Here is a 22,135-nt window from a genome sequence, read left to right as displayed (position 1 = left end):
AAAAAAAAATTACTAAAGTTAAAATGTACATTAGAGTTTCTGATTGGAATATCTGGTGGCAATTTCAAGGTATTGGCCCTTGAATAAATTTTACAAAAATAAAAAAAGAATTTACAAAAAAAAATTTAAATATTCTAGTGAAAATATAGAAAGGTAATCAGTTTAAATTAATCAGAACAATTAAGTTCTTTAAATGAACTAAAAAGATGCCAGACTGTAGATTTGAATTTGTAGCTTGAGCAGGAAAAGCATTTGAATAATCTATAAATATCAAGCAAACTTTTCAAAGGATTTGTTAAATTGCTTGTTTCTCATTCTTGCAGTAGAGTACAACAGCTAATTTATTTAGGCATCTGCAACATGTAATACAGTAAGGACATTATTCTGCCAATCAGATTGGCATTCATGCAATTATATTCTAACTACTGATTGGTTAAGACTTTTAAAAATGTGATTGGTAAATTAACAGCTCAAGAATTTTAAGAACATTGAGAAAATTTGAAATGTTTGTAAAAGATTTTAATTTGAACACTGGAAATACTATTTGAAACCACAAGCTCAAAATTAGAAAATAAATTCACTTTTGTTTAGTAACTTGTGGTTTAATCAATTTTCTTAGCATATACAATATGATTCAGGTTAGAGTCAAGTGAGCGAGGAAGCTCCCCTAAAACTTCATCAAGTTTTTCTATTGATGATCACTTTTTATTTAGAGTACCAGTAATTTCTGCATTCTGATATAATAGTATATAAATAAACTTTAATAAAAACAACATTAGAGCTTAAAATGATTTATTTTGAATTTAGAATTTAAAGAACCCTCCTTTTAAAAATTATACATTCTCAAATCAAAGCTGGTTTAAATTAATTTTTATTAATCCTTAATTTGAAAGAAAGTATGAAGATATCCTTGTGTTCTACATGAAGGACAGAGGAGGGAACCCCTCTCCCCCTTGTATTTCCTTGGCTGATTCAATTACTAGAGAAAACTTGTAATATTATCTGACATTAGATTACTCTGTTAAGCTGCAAACTTTACAATGTAAAAAATAAATAAGTATACTTTTTAAAAATGTGAGAGATTTCAGAAATGTCTCCTTTTTAAAAGGATGTATCTTAAAAGTTCGTAAATGTATTTGATGACCAGATTTAAAAAATTTATGTATTAAAAGGTAACTTATCCATTCAGAATGTATCAGCTATTTTTCTAGTAGAAGAAAAAGGTTCATAAGAAAATTTGTGTTCAATTAAAACACTGATTTCAATCTTGAATGTCTTTTTCTCTAGTATTGTTACTCCAAATATGGGAATGGTTTTTAAATACTGTGTTGGCAGGACATTAGATATTCCAATTTTGGCAGATGATTGAAAAGTCCAATTAATAGTTGCCTTGTAAGTTGTAAAATTTCTTTATTGTGATTGATATATATGTGTGTGTACATACATATATATGGTGATGGCATTGAATAGAATTGGAAATTTTAATATTTGTGGTATTTATATTTAGTAAATTTTGAAAATAGGATTTTAACAAAAACACTAATTGGTTAGATTTCATTTTCTTTTAACCCCTTAATTTAATTTTTTAAATATCTTAATGTCCAGTCAAGAAAAAACCACAAAAAATGCTTTCATTAATGTACTTTATCAATAATATGTATTGTGTAGCTGGATTACTACAGTAATTTAAAGTAACTTAGAAGTTTGGTTCAACTTTTGGTTTTGATAGATTTAATAAGTCCGATGGCAGGACTCATGCTGGTACTGAACTTTGAATTGCTATCTTTCTAAATAAAGTCTAATATGTAAGGCTAACATTGGGAGTATGTAAGTTCTCATGGAAATTCAATATTGTTTCCGTGTCTTGTTCTTTTTCTAAGTTATTTCAGCATCCATTTTCTGTTTGTCATCTTTTGCCTCCTCCAACACTTAACTTCCTTTTTGCAGATCCATAGCTCCTATGCAGTTTTTTTTTTTTTTTAAATAAATTTTAGATAGCTGTTGGTTTTTATTTCATTTCTTAGAAAATGTGGCAGGCCCCTGTAAGTGGTCAAGCCACGTGATTTCCTTGAGGGGAAATTTAGCTATTTAACAAAGCTGTTAAACTGAACTACTAATAAATTTAATGCTAGAATTAAAGCACATGGCTATAACTTAATATTGCTCTTTAATCTTTTGAAATTTTTATTATGAAAACCCCTTTTAATTGTGCTCTGTTACACATGTATATAAATGAATGATGCAAAGATTCTGCCTGTGATTCCACATACAAATTAGTTCAAATACTATTTTGGCATTTAAAAAAAAAGTCATTAGCAAATATCTGCCTACTTTCAACAGACTAAGGAAATTATCTTATCCCCTTCATCTCAAAGTCTACTGACACCTCCTTTTAAACAATTGTCTCTTGTTTTAAAACTTAATCCATATATCTAGTGGATCTCATCTAGCATTGGTTTCTTCAATGTCTTTTTCTCAAATTCATCTCTTTTGATGTGAGAACATTCTCTGTAACTCAAGCCACCTCTGATAGCCTTTCTGTGTCTCTTCTTTACCTTTGCTACATCTTTTTTTTTTAATCTAGTCTTAAAATCTCTTCTTTCTATACCATTTTTCTTCCTCTGCTACTGTATTCATACAGTATATATATATATCTAGCTTTGATCTAACATTGAAGTTAGCCAAAGTAGGTTCTATAATAGAAGATTAGTAAATAGTTAACAGTTTATGCTTGATTTTTAACTGTAATGAAGTTTTTTAATTTATAAAACTTTTGGTGTGTATATATATATATATATATAGGTTTATTGTTGATAAAGTGTTCATGTATCTACTTGAGCAATGCCTCATGTAAGGAAGAAATTTCTTGACTGACATGGAACTTCAGGCTTAATTTTGTATGTGTGTATATATAAAAAATTACTGTGATGTATAAAGCCATCGATATTTAGCTAAAGTTATTTGTGATGTGTTTCTTTGAACTGTGAAACTGTTTTAAGTGAATCTACCAAAGTGCTTTACAAATTCTTATATTACTGAAATCACTTCTGAGATGGAAGATGGCATCAGTTTAGGGAAAGAAAAGACAACATCATCATCCATGTTTGAAGAAGAACTCTTGGGAAGAGATAGTATTCATAATTTAGTTTTTCCAGGAAAAAAGTATTCTTTTGAAAAAAATTTGGGATTTCTGAGTATTCAAATCTCCTTTTCATTTCCTCTGTTTTGAAAGCTCCTAGAGGTGCTGTAATCCCTAAGCATCATATGAGCTTTTAAAAAATACTAACTTGGGAAAAGTGCCCTTTCCTGGATCACCTATATACTTCCTGCACTGGGTTTTTTCTTTGGAATCTCCCTTTTCTCCTTACTTTATATGAATAAGCACAGCTTAAGGTAGAATTGGCAGCAAGAAGGCATAAAAGGCAATATGACTTAAGTGTGGGCAGAAATCTTTAAAATAGGAAATAACTTGTTTTTCTTGTTCACATCTGTCTTCACCTCTGTAAAAATTTTGCTGCATTAAGCTCTCCTATTGTATTTGGTCTTAGCTCTTATAATAGATACTTGTTACCCAAGCTTCAATTACTTTTGGTTTCACTTGGTCTGGTCCTTTTCTGTAGTGTTAGAGGTTTCATTTTCAGAGCAGTATACAACAGATTCATCTTTGACTTTCTGACTTTATTTTTTGGTAGTCTTTCTCCTGGAACTTAAGCATCATATAGGGTGCATATTTATTCTTCTAAAGGAAGAGACCCATCTTAGATTATTTTACCAAAAATTAGAAATATGCAGAGATCCAGCACTTCATTTAAATTCAGTACAAAATTCACTTTTAATAGTTAAAAGATTAGTTTGACAGATGACTTTTTTTTTCATAAAAATAGGTTCTGGGTACATCTTGAATCTGTTTAAGATATGTAATGAAAGCCTTGTAAGTTTGAGATCTTAAATGTTTTTTCTTTTTAAAAAAAAAAGTCAACATGATGCATGTTTTTTTAAAAAAAAACTGCATCTGCTTAAAGGGATTTATTACTAAAATTGCTTATTTTTCTACAGAGTTGTCTGCTGGTTCTCAGCTTGAAGAAGAATCTACAGTCCTTATTGATCCTTTTTTCTTGGCGTTACCATTTTCGAAGCAAAGTTAACTAGCTTTCTAGTGTGAGCTTTCTTTTTGGCCGTCTTTAAAAATTTTTTTTTGATCCATAAGGTAGACAAGAGATAGTTCTACAATGTCCAAGTCATTCCAGCAGTCATCTCTCAGTAGGGACTCACAAGGTCATGGGCGTGACCTATCTGCAGGAATAGGCCTTCTTGCTGCTGCTACCCAGTCTTTAAGTATGCCAGCATCTCTTGGAAGGATGAACCAGGGTACTGCACGCCTTGCTAGTTTAATGAATCTTGGAATGAGTTCTTCATTGAATCAACAAGGATCTCATAGTGCACTGTCTTCTGCTAGTACTTCTTCCCATAATTTGCAATCTATATTTAACATTGGAAGTAGAGGTCCACTCCCTTTGTCTTCTCAACACCGTGGAGATGCGGACCAGGCCAGTAACATTTTGGCCAGTTTTGGTCTGTCTGCTAGAGACTTAGATGAACTGAGTCGTTATCCAGAGGACAAGATTACTCCTGAAAATTTGCCCCAGATCCTTCTACAACTTAAAAGGAGGAGAACTGAAGAAGGCCCTTCATTGAGTTATGGTAGAGATGGCAGATCTGCTACACGGGAGCCACCATACAGAGTACCTAGGGATGATTGGGAAGAAAAAAGGCACTTTAGAAGAGATAGTTTTGATGATCGTGGTCCTAGTCTCAACCCAGTGCTTGATTATGACCATGGAAGTCGTTCTCAAGAATCTGGTTATTATGACAGAATGGATTATGAAGATGACAGATTAAGAGATGGAGAAAGGTGTAGGGATGAATCTTTTTATGGTGAGCCCTCACATAACTATCATAAATTTGACAGTGAGTATGAGAGAATGGGTCGTGGTCCTGGTCCTTTACAAGAGAGATCTCTCTTTGAGAAAAAGAGAGGCGCTCCTCCAAGTAGCAATATTGAAGACTTCCATGGATTCTTACCGAAGGGTTATCCCCATCTGTGCTCTATATGTGATATGCCAGTTCATTCTAATAAGGTGAGTTAATGCAACAGATACTTCTAATTTCCTTTACATTGTAGTACCTATCTGTTTTTACCTATATCTTACTCTTTCGATAGTCTGATTACGTTGAGTTGATCTAAAAGTTTTATATACTTTTGAGAGCACTTGCTTTATTTGGAAGATAATTGTTATTGAGCATTTTAAACCAGGGCTTTACATTAATATATTCTGTTTGCCTAGATTACTTCTGGCCACTGAGCTGTCATCCACTGGGATATCTTGTTGGCATTTTGCATCTATATGTTCCTCTTAAATCATACATTAAGCAGGTTTTTTTTATCTGCTTTGTTGAGTTGTTTTGAATATTTTTTGCAGTCTGTGTCCTGTGCTATTCAGGAAGCTTGATTTCAGCTCTCCACATCTGTCTTGATTGCTGAATTTACATAGTAAAGATGTGTTCTTGCACAGTTCTCTTTTTTTCCTTATCTGTGGCTAAGGGAAAGAGTTAATGTAGAGCCCTGGAGTTTGCTTCAGTATGTTTCATATTTTAGATTAGTTCATTCTTAACTTTTTAATTTCCTTTAACACAAACTCTCATACTATGGCTGAAATTTGTCATCATTTTTTTTCTCCTTTTCCACACTTTTCTTAAGCACTTCAAAATTCACTTTTTATTATCCCATGTTGCATCTATCCCTTTAGAAACTTGGAAATTTCAATCAGCTACTGCAGTATCCTGCTCTATGTTCCTAGTAAGCATATTCTTTACCTGGTTTAGGTGTAGATTTCTATTATATTCATTTTAAACAAAAAAAAATCTAATTCTCCTCTGTTTGCTTAATTATCATTCACATCTGGCAAAATGGCAACTTACTCAAAATGCCTTTTTTTGAACACATTGTCCTTTCTCTTTCAACTTTTTCAATTTTATCCATTCTCGCTATTTTCAAAATATAATACAATTGGATTTTAAGGGCACTCCTACCTTGATGTATAATTCCTGACCATCAATTTTTCCTGGTCTGATTATAAGGTCATTCAACTTTCAGGGAACATTCTGTTGTTAAGAAATTGAATTTAGAGTAACATCTAAAAGTGTCATTTCCTACCCACATCTATTCCATTAAAACGTTTAAAAGGAGTATTAATTTTTAAGTGATCAAAATTACCCAAATTAAGTTACTTCTATTAAAAAAAACAACTTATTAAAAAGCTACTTATCATCACCCATATTCTCCCTTTCTGTTTGAATTTCTGAATTTTGGTTTACCCAGATAAGGGGTGGTACACTAAAAAGACTGCAATTTTGATCTGAAATACTTGAACTTACAGAGCACTTTGGAAATTTAAACTTTAAAGTTAGTGAATGTGTTTATTTTGATGACATGCAGGTTCTTTAAACATACTAACTAGGTAAAATACCCCCATAAGTTTTCACTAATCCTAGTATATTTGAAAATGCCAAATTACTTTGTTAGCAGTATTGAAATTTTTGTTGAGATGTGGTTCCCCTTCAGAATACTAATTCCAAATGCTTAAATCAGCATTTTCCTATTCCATAGTAGGTGCCATCCCCCCTTTGCCTCCACTCTCCCCTCAACTATTAAATATTGCTTGTATGAAACTTAAATTTAGGGTCCATCTAAACTAGACCTTGAGTTTTACTGTGAATTGATATAATGGATGAAAAGTTTCTTAAATTAAGCTTATTTCTAAAGGTGAAACACAATAAAAGATCTCTAAATCCCAAGGAAAATTGCCAACTACACTGTGTTCTTAGGGCCTACTTAATTTTTTGCTAATGCTGTTATTAAGGCAATTGATAGAGAACTATAAATATATAAAATTGCATGAGTTTTGGAAGATTCCTTTTAACCATGTGTTGCACCGTTGAGCAGTAAACTGAAATTTGCTGCTGGTACATAGAACAGGACAATGCAGTAAAGGAATGTGTGAGGAAACTCAGATTAAAGAAATGTGTGCTTTACATATTGCATTTTACCCAAATAATTAGCACCGTTTAGTACTTACCTACTTAAGTGGATCTAAATTAAGAATTATAAGAGGAAGAATTTCTTAAAATAAGTAGTAAACAAAGGGATATATAGCTTTTATCAGTCATTGCTAAAAATCACAAGCCATGTGTCCAGCCTGCTTTTGTAATCTTGTCAAAATGTGTGAATTTGAAAAAAAAATTCAAAAGTTTTCTTTTAAAAATTGTTGACGTATAATTTTTCCCAAGTTTATTGCTAATTTTTATGTTTTATTAAAAGCATTTATTCCCTTATGCTTCTAGTTTGTATTAACATGACTGTTGCTTTTGTGTCGACATTTCGTTTTTAGTATCATAGATGAAGCAGTAGGGGATCATGCTTTAAAAGGTTTAATCCTGCCCTTTTATATGCACTGCATATTCTGGAAAATTTGTCATAGCTTGGTGGTGGCATTAAATGATAGGCAGGATCAAAGTTTTAAAAGAATTAGAAAAGTTTTGAGTAGAATTTTTTTGTCACTATGATGGCACTAGAGTTTGAAATGTTTTAAAGTGATTTTTAAAGTATTTTCTTTAAGAGGAAGGTATTCAGAATTTCAGTATTGAATCTCATATTTCTTTTCTTACCAACCTAGTATTTCTTTTTTGTTAGCTAAGGCAATACAATTTTCGTATCCCTCTTTCATATTTTCTGGGTAACTTTTTCCACTTCAATCTTACTACATTCTTTGTCTTTATTTTCTTATATTCTTTAAAAAAGGCTTCCCATTTGTCTTTATTATAGATGATCATTCAAACTTTAGCCTAGACCACAACTAACCCATATCCTTATATAAACTTCATTAATCTGACATACAAAATTACCTTTACCTTTCTTTAGGATTAATTCTGATTTTTCATGAAGAATCAGAAAAAAAATTATTTAAATCCAAACCCCACAGTTAGAGATTCTTTACATCCCTCAGATAGGTTGACCCTTATATATTAGTGTATTGGGATGGTTTGAAAAATTTTCCAGAAACTGAGGACTAGATTTTGTTAGGTCATGGTTGGGGAAGATGTGTTCTTGGGGTTAAAATTTGTCTAAGTCAGGGATGATCATATTTTCACCTGCAAAGAAGTTGCTACTTCTACTGGAAGTTGGTCCCTATGTTAAATATAGTGTGGGAAAGTTGACTTATAAACATCTTGGTATTCTGTATTGTCGTCCCATCTACTGTAGGTTTGTGTAAATAAAATTCCTGTTTGGTGAATTCTCCCCTTAAATTCTACTTATCGCTGCTTTAATTTATAGATAGTCATTCTATAAGTAAATAAGACATGTAAACATTCGCTATTAAGATTTGTGCCTGTTCGGCCAGTGGCAATATTTTTCATCGAAAGTGGTCTGGTGTCAGACCAGCTCATGATAACCAGAGTGGTGTCCAGAGTTCCTTCATATAATGTTGATTTTGTTTCTAAAGAGGATACAATTTTGAAGTACACAACTGGATTACTTTTGGTGACTACAATCCCTAGAAGAGTTTAATAAAATTCACTGTGCCATGAATTTCGTAGGCCAGCCCCATCTTTCAGCTCTTTTAACAAACAAAACTTGCTCAATTGAAGTTTTCAGGTAAATGAAGCATTTGCTATAGATCATAGATTTAGAGTTGCCAAGGACCTTAGAGAGGTTATTTGGTCCAACTCTATTATATATCAGTAAACCAAGGCCCCAAAAGGTGAAGATTTGTTCAAGTTTTCATAGTTCCTTATTTAAAAACTTAGCATTTCCCCCTCTCTATCATACTGCCCCCTTCCCAATTTTGTTTTTATGGAAATAGTTTTCAGGTTTTGAAAATGTCTGAAAAAATAGGACTGGAGTGAAAACATGTAGCTGTATTTGTGATTTTTTTGTTTGTTTGTTTTGAGGAAAACATGTTTTGTAATTAAAGGGATAGTCTTAACTAATTTTTAATTTCAAGTGACAGTCCATTAATAAATATTTCACTGGAAGATAAAGCTTTGATTTTGACCCTAGTTGTGAGAAAGGGGGTTAAAAAAGGTAAAGTTATGTTGAACTAACAAATTAGGTAGAATATAAAAGGTGGTAGGAATACTCCCCCCCCTTAGCTTACCACAAAAAAAAGCTGTCTTTAACAGATTTTCTAAAAATTCCCTCCCATCATATTCCCTTATATACAATATTTTCAAAATTTAAGGGGATTTTTTTCAGCCTGAAATTAAACTCTTTTAGATTATAAAATATAGAACATCATCTTCTGTTATTGTGCACATTTAACTATGAGAAAGAGCTATTTTTCCAGAGGCCACCTGTTCTGTTGACCAAGCTACAATTTTTCCCCATGAATATGCATAAGATATGTGAGGGCAGGATCAAGCCCTAGGAAGAACTTCAGAGGAGAGTTGTCAAGTTCATGCGTTTATAGGTCAGATTCCAAAAGATAGTGGGTTTTATTTTATGGCCATTAATATATGGTGTTAGTGCTCCAAAATTTGGTTCACTTGAAAATATTTTAACTTATTTTACAAATTTTTTATTTTAATTTTACAAATTTACTTTGCTGCAGGAGTGGAATCAACACATCAATGGAGCAACACACAGTCGACGCTGCCAACTTCTTCTTGAAATGTAGGAGTTTGAAATATCTCTTAAGCATCCTTATTTATGGCACAAGAACAGCAGTTTAAATCAGAGTTTTGGCATTTATCTAAAGTGCATTTTATTATTGCTATACAAAATTGTGTGTGGTGTTGCTCTGAATAGATAACTACAGATGAGACAAGACTCAATTTAGGTTATTAATTGGTTGATTTGTATTAAGTTGTATTTTGAATTTCTACAAAACTTATTATTAAACCATTTTATTCCTAAGAGAACTTTTATTAAAAAGGCTGCTTCTAAGAGAATCCTTTTTAATATGTGGAATAGATTTCATGCCTCCTGATTATCAAGAAAATCTTAATAGTGAAGAATATGGGAAAGACTTTCAAGGTCCTCCTATGTTTTTCACTTTCCTGATGGATCATACTGTAGGGAAAATGTTAATTACCTTAAGTTTTCCCTAAATCAGAATTCTCAGGTAGTTTTCCTTTAACTCATTTTGGTAAGTTTGAAATTCTTTTTAGTGCCTCTTATCCAAGGAAGAAATTTTATAGCTATCCTGTAACCACAATATATAAATTTCCACTAATCTGAAGTAAAAGCAGAAACAGTGTTTTTACTTTGAAGGTAATTTTTTGTTCTTTTTTAAGCTATCCAGAATGGAATCCTGACAATGATTCTGGACATGGAATGTAAGTGTAAATTAATATTTTTAAGTTTTCAACATTATTTATAAAATTATAAGTAGTTTGGGTCTATAGAGCTTTTATATTTCATAAATCAGTGAAAAGTGTACTAGACATATACTAAAAAATATAAATACAGGTTCTTTTTTTGTTTCAGATTATTTATTGATTTATTTTTTTGTTTTAGATTATTTATTGATTTATTACTATACTATTCCAAGTTAGTATAGTTTAGATTTTCCTCTTTTTGACTGGCCATATAGATATAGCATCTCTGATAATTATTAAATCACTCCAGGATATTTTGGAATGTTTAATATTTGATGTATTCACATTTCTAGGGGTGATCCATTCATGTTGCAGCAATCTACAAACCCAGCACCAGGAATTTTGGGGCCCCCTCCTCCTTCATTCCATCTTGGAGGACCACCTGTTGGACCAAGAGGAAATATGGGTATGTTTTCAAATCATTTGCTGAAAGAAACAGTAAGTGAAATAATAAAATATCAACTAGATGAGAGGTTAATTTAAAAGCCCTTTATGTGGCTAATACAGTGATCAAATAAAAATTGACTAATAATTTAAAAGATTAGTTCTGGATAATCTTTCCCTTTCAGTCAAGGCACAAACATCAGTTATATTGTATGTGAATGTATATTTATAACATTAAAAATCATTTTTCCCCTCTTACTCATGAACAGGTGCCGGAAATGGAAATATGCAAGGACCAAGACACATGCAAAAAGGCAGAATGGTCAGTATTAAATCTTAGATTATGTACACTATGACAACACGGACCTGATTATTTAAAATGTTTATATCAATTACTTGGTCTCCTAAGTAATTAGTTCTTCCATATGCATTTAAGTCCTGGTTAATCATGTGGAAAACTACTTCAAAGCTGAAAGAGGCAGAAAAGCAAAAAAAATTTTTAAAGCATAATGTTGCCAATTAAAGATAATAAAGTTAATCCTCCAAAATCATTATTTTGCTGGGAAATACACTATTTAGCTTTCTAGAAATATGTAGGCAATAATCCGTTACTCCTCATTCTTCCATCTGCAATCTGACTTGTACAGACTTAATTGTATAAAGTCCGGGTTTTCATCTGTATGTGCTTTTTCCTTTCAAAATAAATGTATTTTAAAGGAACATCTTTGATCTATATACTAGCAAATATAAATCAAGAAACACTATTTCACAGACTAGAGAGATTTCATATTTTTATCAGATTTCTAGGATCAAACCATTGTGGTTTCCCTATTCATTGAGGCATTGTTTCTATATAGTAGCAGCCCCCAATTTTGTCCTTAGTTGGTAATAGTAGGAAAGCTAAAATAAAAAGTAATAACTATTGCCTACAATGTTTTAATTTCTAGCATTATAAAATCTATTTTCTAGCTAGTAAATGTTGTCCTCCACTCCTAGAAACAAAACTTAGGGATTGTTAAAATACCTGAAAATTAAAGGGAGAATAATGATGGCTTGGTTCTTTGACTAAATAAATATGTTCTCACAGGCTATCGAAACAGGCATGAGACAAATGGCATAAAAGTTAAAGAGAAGTGACAATAGATAGGGAAAGGGGGTGAGAAAGCGAAAGAGAATGGACAGATGCAGAGATTTGAAGTAGGTGGTGTAAGGAGTCTCACTGATTGTGTGAGAACAAATAGCTATAACATGGGGGTCAAGTGGTAGGTAATGGGGACGGAGGGATGCACTGCCCTTTGTATTCCCAAGAAAACTCTAGAAATGTTATAGAATTGTATCATGTGAGTTTTAAGTTCACTAAAACACTGCATGTGGGTCAGTTTGAATTATTTTATTCTAGTATTGTGCCATGTACTTCTTGTTTAAGTTGAGGCCCCTGCATCCTTTCTTTTCTATTAATAGGAAACCAGCAGGGTTGTTCACATTATGGATTTTCAACGGGGGAAAAACTTGAGATACCAACTTTTGCAGCTGGTTGAACCATTTGGAGTAATTTCAAATCATCTGATCTTAAATAAAATCAATGAGGTGAGGTTTAAACCGTTTTTAAATCCTTTGGAATAAAATAGTGTAACTAATAGTCCTTTTAAAAAAAACTTCTTAGCCTTTTTGTATTACAAAGTGCATTCATTCCCTTTCATTAGGTTAAGGATGATGTCCCTGGCATAAGTACTCTAGATAGATACTTATCGAAACCAGAAAGAACTCTAGATTTAGAATCAGAAGAAATTGGTTTGAGTCTGGCTCATTGTAGCTTTGTGAGCATGGACAAGTCACATTTTTACTTCATGCCTTATATTTCCCTGTCATAAAATGGGGAAAAAAGATATTTATATGGCTTGTATTTATTGTAGGGTGGTTGTTAGGAAAGTACTTTCTATATATGCTACTAATGGGGAAATTGTTCATTTAATATTGCATTATTAGTATTTTTAGAAATAATTTTACCACAGTAAGACTAGGGTTCTGAAAAACAAGTTTAATCTTGAATACCAAAAAGAATGTCAGGGAACCCTAACTTCTCTTTCAGTAGTGATAGGTTTTTTTTTCCCTTTTCATTTGAATCTTCTTTGAGAAGAAGTATATTATTATAAAGAACACTTGTGTTTAGAAGTATGCAACTGGTTCCTGAGTCCTGACTCCAATACTTGCCAGTTGTTAATATTGGGCAAATAATTTAATCTCTGGGCCTCAGTTTCTTTCTAAAATGAGAATATTATTTGTACTATCTTCATGGGAACATTTCGAGCTAGGTACTGTACAAATATGAACTATGTTAATTCTATAATTGAAATTTAGCTTCCTTAGAATTATTACTATTGTCTACAAATATGTTGCTATACTGTTCTGATTTAAGATGTGTTTAAATGATCACCTTTGAACAATATTGGAAGATAATTTCTTTTTAAAGAGTAGTGCACCTGGAATATTTAGAAATGATTTCTTCCGTTAATTTCAGGCATTCATTGAAATGTCCACCACAGAAGATGCTCAGGCTGCAGTGGACTATTATACAACTACACCAGCATTAGTATTTGGCAAACCAGTAAGAGTTCACTTATCCCAGAAGTATAAAAGAATAAAGGTATGTTTTTTCTCTCCAGAGATATGATATCTGTAACTTTGTTAAAAATCTCATGAATATTTAGTGAGAAAATATTCAAAACCTTATTTCTTCCCTTTATGTCTCTAAACATGAACCTTACCCCCTACCCATTCTCTTATTTTACTTTAGTCTTTGGAAAAATTGATCTTTTTCACCAGCACTATATACTTGTGTACTTGATCCTATCCTCTCTCTTTTCTCTTTTAAAATGCCACCCTCGTCTTCTCTTTCTTGGATATACAATATACAATCTCTTCCCATCCTCTATCCTTAAAAACCCTTCACTCGTTATTACCATCCTCACAAGTTTGATAACATTCTCTTTCCCTTTCACAGGCAATGCTTTTTACATTTGTTGCCTTAACTTTCTCTCCTTTTTCAATTATTTACAGTCTTTCTTCTGAACAGCCAAAAATGTTCTCTCCAGGGTTGCCAATCAAATTGGTTCTCATATCTGTAGGACATAATTATAAACCTAATCATTCTTGACTAATGAATTTAATCCTTGAAACTGACCACCCTTTCCTCCTGAATATTTCTCTCTAATTATACTGTACTCTTCTGGTTCTCCTACTTGAAAAATTTCTTCCTTCAGTCATCAGCATTACAATCCACTAAATGTGGCTTTTGTTTTAGGACTCTTATGTGCTTTTAAATTATTCCATGAACTCCCTATTCCCCTCCCCTATTTTCATTACTCTGTATTAGCTCTACAGCTGGTGTGTATGTATATGTGTGTACGTGCCTCCCTCCTATTAATTTTTCAGTGACATTTGAATACTTGTCTGTTGGGGGTTTTTTTGAACTGTATCTTCCAAAGGCACTTCAAACTCACTATATCCAAAACAGTTCATTATCTTTGCTATATACCTTTTCTCCCCCCCCCCCAAAAAAAAAAAATTCCGACCTTCCTTTTCTTTCTAGTCACTCAGGTTTGTAATTTTGAGGTTATCCTCAACTCCTTACTCCCTTCTCCCACATAGTTATTTGCCAGCTCTAGTCTCTTATTAGCTCCAAAATCTCTACCATCCATCTCCAATTCTCCCATCATATACCTATTGTACTAGTTCAAGCCTTTATCACCTCTCATTCTTGGAATTCTTACTGCCATATATTCCTAATTGCTCTCACAACCTAGAATCTCTCCATTCAATTTATTCAGTTTGGTATTTTTTTTAACCCTTTGTCTTAGTATCAGTTCTAAGACAGAAGAACAAGAACAAGCAGGCAATGTAGGATAAGTGACTTTCCCAGGGTCACACAGCTAGGACCATCCCTGAAGACGGATTGGAACCCAGGTCTTCCCAACCCTAGGCTTGACACTATATTCATTTTGCTATCTAGCTGCTCCTAGAGTGGTATTTTTTAAAGCAAAAACATGTATTTTCCACTGGCTCTCTATTCAAATTGAAATGCCTATGTTTGGAATTTAAAGTCCTTAGGAAAAAAAATTTCTTTTGAAGCATTATATATATATTGGCCCTGGGCCTGGATTCTGGGAGAATTGAAATCAAATCTGACCTTTAATAGTGTCTAGCTGTGTAACTTGAGGCAAGTTTCTTAATTTTTGCTTCCCAGTCTCCAAAAATATAAAACGAGGATAGTAATTGTAAAGTGCTTATTAGTGCATTATAGTATGTGAAGAAAAGGAAACAAATATTACATTCTAGCTATACTGGCTTACTTGCTTTTCTTTGCTTAAAAATCTTTCCTTCATAAATTGTACGGCATCTCTGGAATGCATGTCCCCCTTATGACTCTTAGAATCCCTAGCTTTTTTCAAAATAGCATTTCGAGGGTCATCCCTGAGTCCTTTCCTAAATTTTCCTATTGCCTTAACTGACCCACCCAATTTATTCATATTTTAAATAACTTTATATGTGTATGTTGTCTTCCCTGGTGGGACTGTATTGTTTTTGTAACTCAGCAATGTATCATAGTGGTTAAAATAAAAATTACTTAATAAAATGCTGGTTGACTTTGCAGAAAACAACTTCATGGTCAACATAGATGATTTTTTTTTTTTTAAATTAAAGAAACCCGAAGGTGGAAAACCTGATCAGAAGTTTGAGCAAAAGCCTGAGCTTGGGCGGGTGATCCATCTCAGCAACTTGCCCCATTCTGGCTATTCTGACAGTGCCGTTATCAAACTTGCTGAGCCCTATGGAAAGATAAAGAACTACATATTGATGAGGATGAAAAGCCAGGTACTATCCTTATTGATTTTTATAATTATTGAACTCTTAGAATAATTTTTAATCAAGTATGATAGGAAAAAAATCTGAGGTGGTTGTCAGAAGAAATCTGATTTTGAATATCTGCTCCTTCTATGTGGTTTTCCCTGGGCAACTCTCCTGAACCTTAAGTTTCTTTATTGGGAATAGTATTTGCATAGTATATTTTAATATTCTACTGAAGGGAATTCCCTGAAGCACTATAGAAATGTTAGTAGAAAATGCCATGTATGTTTTAAAATATTTTAAAAATATTTTATGTATTATTTATATTTTCATATTTAATACAAAAATGTATTAAAATATATTTAAAACCTATTTTGTATTTGCATATAAAAGTTATTTTTTCATATGCCTCTTTTTATCTTACTCTGGGATTAATTTTCATTCCCATTTTATTGAGGGAAACCCTACTACATGTAGTTCAAAGTTTAAAGGACTTAAGTAATGGTGAATTTGAAACTGGGGACTAGGAACTCTTTCTTGCCTCCTAGGCTGTCATTTAAAATAAATTGTTAAACATTTAAAGAGGAAATTGTTTTACTTTTTGAAACAGTTGTCTCATTACGAGATTGATACATCCATTTTGGGGCAGATATTGTGGAGTATTGAAATTTTAATTTTTTGTTGAAAATATTTCAGACTTGGAGAAACAATTATAAACTTCACTTTAGTTCTGTTTGTTGGGGGGTGAATATAAACTTTAAGTGATTACAGATTTAAAATAAAAGGTCTTTTGTGGAATTATTATGCTAAGCTTTAATTCTAATTCCTCTTCAAAATATCCTTAGGCTTTCATAGAAATGGAGACCCGAGAGGATGCTATGGCTATGGTTGAGCACTGTGCTAAAAAGGCACTTTGGTTCCAGGGCCGATATGTGAAGGTTGACTTATCTGAGAAATACAAAAAGCTGGTACTTCGGGTATGTTTTTTGGCTGATTTTTTTCCTTCCTGTTTATAACTAAAAAAATAAGCTTATTGATATAAAAATTAGACTAAGTGGCCCCTATGAAGTAGTGTTTGTGGACTTTCATGTTTCCTTCTTCCCTATTTTTTCCACTCTTCTTACCTTGAAATGAAAATTGGCTACTGAGATTATGTCAACGTAGATTTATTTGAATTGTCACCTTATCAAAGAAGATCCAAGTTGTTAGCAGAAATAAAGTAGCATAGATAGTACTAAGGATAGTAAAACTAAATAAAATAGCATGAATTTTGAATCTGTAGGGGTTAATCAAACACCTTAATTTCACCTATTAAAGAGATTACTAATCTCTGGTCATAAATTAATTGTTAGTGCATTAACTCTATAGGATCTTAATTGTATTAACTTTTTTCATGTAGATTCCCAACAGAGGAATTGATCTGTTAAAGAAAGATAAATCTCGGTAAGTTTGCTTAAAACAGTGTTTAGATTATTCAGTGTATTGGAAACATTTGACCAGAAAGTAATTGGAAGAATATTTTTCATTGTAGAAAGAGATCTTACTCTCCAGATGGCAAAGACTCTCCAAGTGATAAAAAGTCGAAGACTGATGGCAGCCAGAAGAGTGATAGTGGAGCTGAAGGAAAAGAACAAGAAGAGAAGCAAAGTGAAGATGCTGATAAAGACATAAAAGATGAACAGGCAGAGCAAGAACCTGGTTTGCTTCTTGAATCTGAAGATGAGCTACTTGTTGATGAAGAAGAAGCAGCAGCACTGCTAGAAAGTGGCAGCTCAGTGGGAGATGAGACTGACCTTGCTAATTTAGGTGATGTGGCTGCTGATATAAAAAAGGAACCATCAGAAAAAGCTTTGAAAAAAATGGAAATGAGTCTTGGTTCTTCAGCGGCAGCAAAGAAAAAACTCAAAAAGGTAAAAACATTAGAGAAAATTTCTTAGTTTTAAGGTGGAAATGTAGATAATTGGGTTGCCTACTATCTTTTAAATTCCAGAAATTTCATTAAATACATTTATTCAAAAGATAACGTTATTCTGCTTCCTTTGTGTTATTGAGTGGCATTCTTAAAATCAGTGGTAGTGATTTATAACATTCATTGATAAAAGGGTTCTGTTTCAGCTTGGTGTTTATTCCAGGTGAATATTTTAGCTTACATTTAAGGCTAGTGTTAAGAAGTCATTTAAATGGAGCACTTAACTATTTGGTAATTCATATCATAATCCAGATTCAGTTTTTCCTCTTGTGGTGTGTTAAAGTTATTGCACACTGATATATATGTATTATACATATATATATATATATAATATATATGTATATATATTTTTTTATAACTAAATAGGTTTGATGAGAAAATACACAACTTTGGGACAAAGGAACTAATAAGTCAAACAAAATTTTACTCTTATAGCCTTAGAAAGTCATTGGCCCACAAAAGTAGCATTTTATATGTTACAGCTTATCTATTTGCTTGTAACATACCATTTAAATTAAGCTTTTAGCTTAGTGTTTTGAGTGGAAAAAGCAAAATTGTCCATCTTTTTTCCAGAGGACAAGGAAGGAAAGAAAAAGACGCTTTACCCTTCCTTTTTAAATAAAAGCAAATGGAAGGGATGCTGCAGGATAACTAACTGTTGCAGAGTAAACTTTGTCTCTCTTAACAGCGTCGCTTTCCAGGGAGTATGGAAGGTTTTGTCACTCTAGATGAGGTTGGTGATGAGGAAGATTCGGAACTTCAGAAACTTCGTAAATCGGGATTGGCAATTAAATCTGGTGACAAAAATGACGATAGTTTGGTTGAAATTAAGGTGGACAAGATGGAGGAACTTGATCAGGAGAATGATGGATCGTTGGAAAATGGAATTAAAAACGAAGACAGTACAGAGCCTGGAGGTGCCGATTCTGCCGAGAACGTTGAGGGAATGGATCCGAACCAAGAGACAAGTGAAAATACAGATGGTGAAAACGAAATTAAAAGGGAGGATATCCCAGATGAGTATAGAATTGGACCATATCAACCCAATGTTCCTGTTGGTGAGAACTGAATTTTTCTTGAGTATATATTAGCCCAGTAAAAGTAATTTTAAATGATAGAGATTATTTTAGAAGAGTTTATTTTTGTTTTTAATATTTTTCCTTGTTCTGATCTGTTGTGTACACACCTACTCTTTGTCATTATAAACTTACCTACTTTTCTCAGGATGTCTCAAAACTTGTTCTGGATTGTGCTGCTCTCTTGGCATTAAGTCTTTTACTTGAGACTTGAAGTTCTATGGGACTTTGTGCCATGTCTTTTTTTTTTTTTTGATAAATTTTCTTTAACGTTGCTTTACAGCTTACTTAAAAGATATCAATTCTCAAGGAGTACATTACTCGGTGTAATTTTGATTATATAGGTAATGCTAAATAATGAAAATTGCCTGTGGTTAAGATTCTTTGTGTTTTTTCCCCCTAGGCATAGACTATGTGATACCTAAGACAGGATTTTACTGTAAACTTTGTTCTCTCTTCTACACTAATGAGGAAGTTGCAAAAAATACTCACTGCAGCAGCTTGCCTCATTATCAGAAATTAAAGGTAAAACAAGGAAAATTGGGATGGGGAACTAGCCAACTGAAATACTAATTATTATAGTATTATTGAGTGATATTTAGCATATGGAAATTACTTCTAAGTCTCAAATAAAGACCTTAGCTCTAAAACATGTACATTAAAAAATTGTTTTTATTCATTTCCAAAGCTAAAGGTAGTTTTTGGTACACAATTCAGACCCAAAATGAATGAAATGACGTTTTTTACAGTGTTGGCAACGAACATTGAGAGACCAATCCAGCATTTAATGTTATATGGCAATTTGAATAGTTAACGATGTTGAGTTCTTCTAATACCATAGCTGTCAGATTTCTTCAAAAGCTTGAAAAAAGTTAGAATTGTCATTCTAGGAAAGCAAATGAAAGCAAACCTAAGAGTGTAAGAATGTTCCCCTTTAATAAAACCAAGGAAACAATTATTTGAAATCAAAGTAGGCAAATAGAAGATTCTTTTAAAATTTGAGCTGTTAGTAAGAAAACCTAGTATATAAATTTTAAATGCTGGTTAATTTCACTGGAAATTAAAATGTCAATAAAATGGATACAATTTCATACAGCTTTACCAAAATTTTTATTGTGTTGATATTTTTTGAATAATAGCATTTTGGTAGGTTAAAGTTGGAGTCGACATTTTCTGCCTGAAGTAAATATGGAATTTTAGAAATGGACCTATGTTTCATCCATGTTCCAGTTTATTGGAATTTCATTAACTACTTATTATTCTGGACCACCTTGTAATGGGGAATGGCAGCTTATTGAGAAGAATTGATTTTAAGTATTGAGCTAAAATAGACAGCAATCCTCAAAGGAGATTTCATCAATTTGTAAATGCATGCTGAAACAAATCAGATATAAGTCCACACTTAGGTTTTATTGAATAAGGTAGACTTAATGGGTTTGGCATATTATTGTTGTTATTGATAGTAGTATTTAAACCCTTACCTTCTGTCTTAGAATCAATACTGTCTATTGGCTCTAAGGCAGAAGAGCAGTAAGGGCTAGGCAGTGGGGGTTAAGTGATTTGCCCAGAGTCACACAGCTAGGAAATGTCTTTGAGGCCAGATTTGAAGGTCCCATCAATGGACCTGGCTGAGCCACCCAGTTGCCCCCTGGTATATTATTTTTGAACCACTTTTGTATGTTGAGTTTTTTTGCAATAGTGGGCACACTTATTTATACATTTTATGTATAGTCATAGTTTTATTTCACTATGCATTGTTAAACGTGACAGTATTCAGGATGTAGTATGTATGGACAAAGTATTCTGTGACGTAATCAACTATTTTAGTTTATAGCTTAGTCTAGTGAATAAGTTATTGGTCTAGAATTTTTAAAATAATTTTTATACTTTAAGGCACTGCTAATTTGCTTTCATTATTTTTAGTGCCTTGTTCTTTAATCCTATAAATTGGGGGTCCTGGTGAGCCAAAATGTACTAAATTCATACTTTCTACTTATCACAATACTTACCTGGTCCATTTACCCAGTATTTGCAATGGTTACATTAGTCTATTACAGAGATGTCTGAAATGATATTTTAATATCCAAAAAATTAGTTAAAATATTTACAATTGTTTTTTTAGTCTTGCTAACTTAGAGAAAACTTTATATCCCTAAATTAGTATCATTTTTTTTCCCCCACCAGAAATTTCTGAATAAAATGGCAGAAGATCGCAGGCAAAAGAAAGAAGCTTAAGATGTGCAAGACGCTTAAGGGTTTCCAAGGAAAAGTGGTTCTTTGTTTTTAACGTTAACCTTTTTTAAAATGCAGTACAGATAGTTAGTAGAAGGAAATATTGTACTCTTTTGTTTTAGTGAAAAATAGTCTGTTCATGTGTTAAATGTTACAGTAAAAATGCATATACAGTTAAGTTAATGCGGAATAACTTTTGTTTTATGAGAATGACAACAGACAGAAGTGCTTTGTAGAGATTGGCTTTTTAAGCCAATTAAGATAACTTCTTGCACCGTTATGGAAAAAATGGATGTGTGTGAAGAAAAGTAACCTTCAAAGAAATGAAATTTTATTAGTTTCCAGCTTCAAAGAATTGTCAACAGATTTTGATTCCATTCAATAAAGAACAAAAAACTTTCATTGTATTTTTGTTAATTTTATCTGAAACATTCCATTTTCTAATCTGAGCCTAGCAGATTTTTCATTTGGAGTGTGAAGCTATTTAGTTGTATTTCATTTCTGGAAACGTCCTTAAGTGTAAAGTTGGCAAATTAAAAATGCAGGTGCAGCTTCTTTTAATGTCATTGCTGTTACTTAGATGCTAGAAAACTATTGAGTAAATTGGCTTTGAATTTTGTAATTTTTTTCTAAGTTCCTAATAGATTTTTTCTTTATTCATGTAGTCAATGTATTTTCAGTGAAATGTAAAAACAACAAAAAAACAAAAACAAAAAAAATCCCGTTCTCTTTGACCAGTATTAATTTCTTGAGCTCTTATTGCTTGTTACTTGAATCCTGTAGCTGTTATACATCTCTGGTATAAGCAAAATTTGATTTTTTTTGAAGTGTGTAAATCATCTCTTCATATTCTTTAAGTGTAATTTTACATATCTGCATTTTAAAACAGTTTGGTCATAATCCTAGAAGCACGCTTCTAATGTACCTGCACTTGTGACCTTTGTGAACAGAAATTTGCATGTATAATCTGTGTTTACTTGTAATTTTCTGATTATATACTGCTTATATCTGTGGATTCAAGTTACTGAAGTGATTACCAATAAATAAACCTAGGCAACAATAATTGGTTATACATGTTTGGAATATTAACCAGTATACGTCAGTTGTGACTTATTCATAGACTTTTCCTCCTGCATGCTTTTAGTTGAATTACTACTCTTAAAACTGGGTGTGGCTATTACTAAAATTTTCA

The 22,135-nt window shown here is 32.4% G+C and overlaps 1 protein-coding gene across 2 annotated transcripts; it reads left to right on the top strand.

The window, feature by feature from the left end:
* The first annotated feature begins 4,120 nt into the window (after positions 1-4,120).
* Positions 4,121-22,003, top strand: MATR3 (matrin 3). 2 transcript variants are annotated; one of them, XM_044664558.1, is made up of 14 exons: positions 4,121-5,138; positions 9,669-9,730; positions 10,354-10,395; positions 10,731-10,843; positions 11,091-11,143; positions 12,283-12,408; positions 13,340-13,465; positions 15,523-15,693; positions 16,512-16,643; positions 17,066-17,109; positions 17,198-17,576; positions 18,468-18,693; positions 19,115-19,236; positions 20,896-22,003. In XM_044664558.1, exons 1-14 carry the CDS (start codon positions 4,230-4,232, stop codon positions 20,944-20,946), a joined length of 2,556 nt encoding a protein of 851 aa, XP_044520493.1. In that variant the 5' UTR covers positions 4,121-4,229; the 3' UTR covers positions 20,947-22,003. The 2 variants fall into 2 exon arrangements, with proteins under 2 accessions (XP_044520493.1, XP_044520492.1); XM_044664557.1 differs by having other exon boundaries at positions 4,122-5,138; positions 18,324-18,693.
* The last annotated feature ends 132 nt before the right edge of the window (positions 22,004-22,135 follow it).

The sequence above is a fragment of the Gracilinanus agilis genome, chromosome 2, assembly GCF_016433145.1.
Source record: "Gracilinanus agilis isolate LMUSP501 chromosome 2, AgileGrace, whole genome shotgun sequence".
NCBI lineage: Eukaryota > Metazoa > Chordata > Mammalia > Didelphimorphia > Didelphidae > Gracilinanus > Gracilinanus agilis.
Note: the sequence above shows the minus strand (reverse complement) of the source record. Positions and strands in the feature narration are given on the sequence as shown.

Excerpts from the sequence above, each read along its gene's own strand:
- MATR3 (XM_044664557.1), top strand. The coding sequence starts at position 4,230 with ATGTCCAAGTCATTCCAGCAGTCATCTCTCAGTAGGGACTCACAAGGT. Across the intron at positions 16,644-17,065 it reads ACAAAAAGCTGGTACTTCGG|ATTCCCAACAGAGGAATTGA; the intron begins GTATGTTTTTTG and ends TTTTTCATGTAG. Across the intron at positions 18,694-19,114 it reads TCAACCCAATGTTCCTGTTG|GCATAGACTATGTGATACCT; the intron begins GTGAGAACTGAA and ends TTTTCCCCCTAG.